The sequence below is a fragment of the Suricata suricatta genome, chromosome 7 (genome assembly GCF_006229205.1).
Source record: "Suricata suricatta isolate VVHF042 chromosome 7, meerkat_22Aug2017_6uvM2_HiC, whole genome shotgun sequence".
Classification (NCBI taxonomy): domain Eukaryota; kingdom Metazoa; phylum Chordata; class Mammalia; order Carnivora; family Herpestidae; genus Suricata; species Suricata suricatta.
In genome coordinates, this window is record NC_043706.1 from 120,234,973 (window position 1) to 120,237,291 (window position 2,319).

General features: G+C 50.1%; 1 protein-coding gene and 1 long non-coding RNA gene across 2 annotated transcripts in view; one reads left to right on the forward strand and one right to left on the reverse strand.

Annotated features, from left to right (window-relative positions):
* Nucleotides 1–325: 325 nt before the first annotated feature.
* LOC115295531 lies at nt 326–1,939 on the reverse strand. The gene is made up of 3 exons (XR_003910453.1): nt 1,809–1,939; nt 1,293–1,360; nt 326–440 (listed from the first exon to the last, which is right to left on the reverse strand). It is a non-coding gene; the product is annotated as an uncharacterized LOC115295531 (long non-coding RNA).
* A 33-nt stretch (nt 1,940–1,972) lies between these two features.
* The window catches only part of HECA (hdc homolog, cell cycle regulator), a 49,222-nt gene continuing 48,875 nt past the window's right edge, over nt 1,973–2,319 (forward strand). The window contains exon 1 of the mRNA XM_029943242.1: nt 1,973–2,315. Within this exon, the coding sequence (XP_029799102.1) occupies nt 1,973–2,315 (343 nt within the window). The remainder of the gene's footprint in view (nt 2,316–2,319) is intronic.

Here is a 2,319-nt window from a genome sequence, read left to right on the forward strand (position 1 = left end):
AATTTTCCTGTATTCTAATGTAAAGCTTCTTCATTCTCACCACTCAAAAAAAAAAAAAAAAAAAAGGAAGAAGAAGAAGAAGAAAGAAGGAAAGGCCCAGGGCAGGGTGGATGTCTCAGCCACCTCTAGTGAGGGAATCTCAGCAATGAAATTAAGCTAATTAAGCTAAACCTGAATGGGCCACATTAACTCATTATCTTCATCCCCAGCTCCTCCATCCTCCCCCATGAAGTCAGCATTTCCTGCAGTTTTCAGTATTTTTTGACTTTACAGGTCCAAGTGATGACCAAATCCTGCTGCATATACCTTCAAAGCATTTGTCCATTTATTTATTCATGCACTTACTAAATACTATCTACCATGCACTGTGCTAGGCAAGAAGGTTTCCGTGATGACAAAGACAGTTTCTGCCATCGCATAGCTGGTCGTCCAGTGGGGGCCTAGGCAAGAGAGTAAACAGGCATTTTCAATACCTTGGGTGCATGCTGTTTGGGAGGGAAGGTAACGGGGAGCACTTGGGGGTGGATCTTGCTTTGGGCTCTCAGACTAGACTTCCTAAGGAATTGATGATCCCATTGAGACTTCAAGGTTCAGAAAACTATATAGCCAGAGAAAAGTGCATTACGCATCCTCCATTCAACAGATTTTTCTTTACCACTTACTGTGGGTCAGGTTTTTTTGCTAGACTCTGCCAAGTTAGCTAGAAAGATAGGCTCAATCTCTGTTCCTCTAGGGCTTAAATGATGTCAGCGTGGGGGAGACATAGATGTGAAAATATAGGCACAAAGGGTATTTCTAATGTGACTATAATATATATTGGGGAATTAAAAGGTTCATCGTTTTCCTACTGAGAAGTCCAACCAGCAATTGCCCCTGAGTATTGAGGGCTCCTCCCTGAAGCTCCAAGCTCTGCTATGGATTCTATGAACCAGGGAGCCCCCAGTCGGAATCCCTCCATTAGGTGAGCTTGAGAGCTCATCTCTGTGCACTCCCCTTTGTCTCTTTACGCTTCACAGCACAGCCACTGAGCATTTACTGAAGAGCTGGGTTAAAGATTACACTAGAGGAAGGGAAAACTGTAAATTGTCAACTAAAATAGTTTTCCTCCATAGATTATGGGGGAAAAGAACCTAATTTATACATTCAACAAATATATGCTAGCTGCTCCCTGAGGTGCCCAAGTCGGATAAAACCTACCACCTATGGAGCTTTCGTGACAGTGAGAAGGAAATAGAAACAAGTAAACATATACAACATAATGAGAGAAGGATGAGAAAAATTATCAGTGATACTTCTCACAGCTCCTCCTGGAAGGTGTCTCTGTTGTAACATCCTGAAGGAAGCGTGTTTCATCTGGAACCTGTGGTATGGGAAGGAGCTGGTTTGTGAAAAGGCAGAATAAAGTTGCCAAAAAGAGAAACCGTGTAAAACTCTTCCCAGGGGTCTCCTGGCCTCAGGTCATTGCCTCTCTTCAGAGGGGTCACGTTTGAATCTTAGCCTGTTCCCAACGCAGCTCTCTCTCTTTTGGGACAGCTCAACCCACAGGGACTGGGTTTCCCCCCAAGCAGGTCCTGCCTTGTGGTCACAGGCAACATTTAGTTTTATCCCCGGACGGTGGGTCCCGTTTGTACAACTCGTTTCACAACTACACTGTGCCGGCTCCTCATTCAAGGACCCTGCTGTTCATTCTCATTGTCTGGGAACTCGATCCATTTCTGTAATTACTGAACCGAAAACCGTTCTTGAAGGGTAAGGTCTTTTGGATTATTAGTCCAAAATCCTTTGTTTTCCCTCCTTGTTCTAGTCACCCGCCTATTTTTCCGGACCATATTGTTCTAAGCCTCAAATATGAAGGCCAGGAGGCCACCGAATAACTACTCCAGATGCCACCGGATTGGTGTAGGAGGCCACTTCAGGAAGGTGGCTTCGTGGACGCCCAACGGCTCCTCAGGCCCGCGGTGAGGGCGCCAGAATGACGTCACTCGAACGTGGCCGGCTCAGCGCGGGGCGTGACGTCACGCGGGCGGGCCGGTCCGCCTTGAGGTCACCTGGTGGGCGCGGCCAGGCCGAATCCCCAGTGTCGTCACGGGCGGGGGCGGGGCCAGAGCGTGTCAGCGAAGCCGAATCAAAACAAGCCGGAGACCCGCCTTTTCCCTCCGGCTCGGGAGCGTCTCGCCCCGGTCCCGAGCCCGCCGCGCTCGCGCGGCTGCGAGCCTCGGGTGGCCGCGCGCCGGCTCCAGGAAGCCGGGGAGGGCGCGGCGGCCGGGATGGCGCGGCGCGGGCCGCGCGGCTAGACGGGCGCCGAGGAGCCGCCGGCCC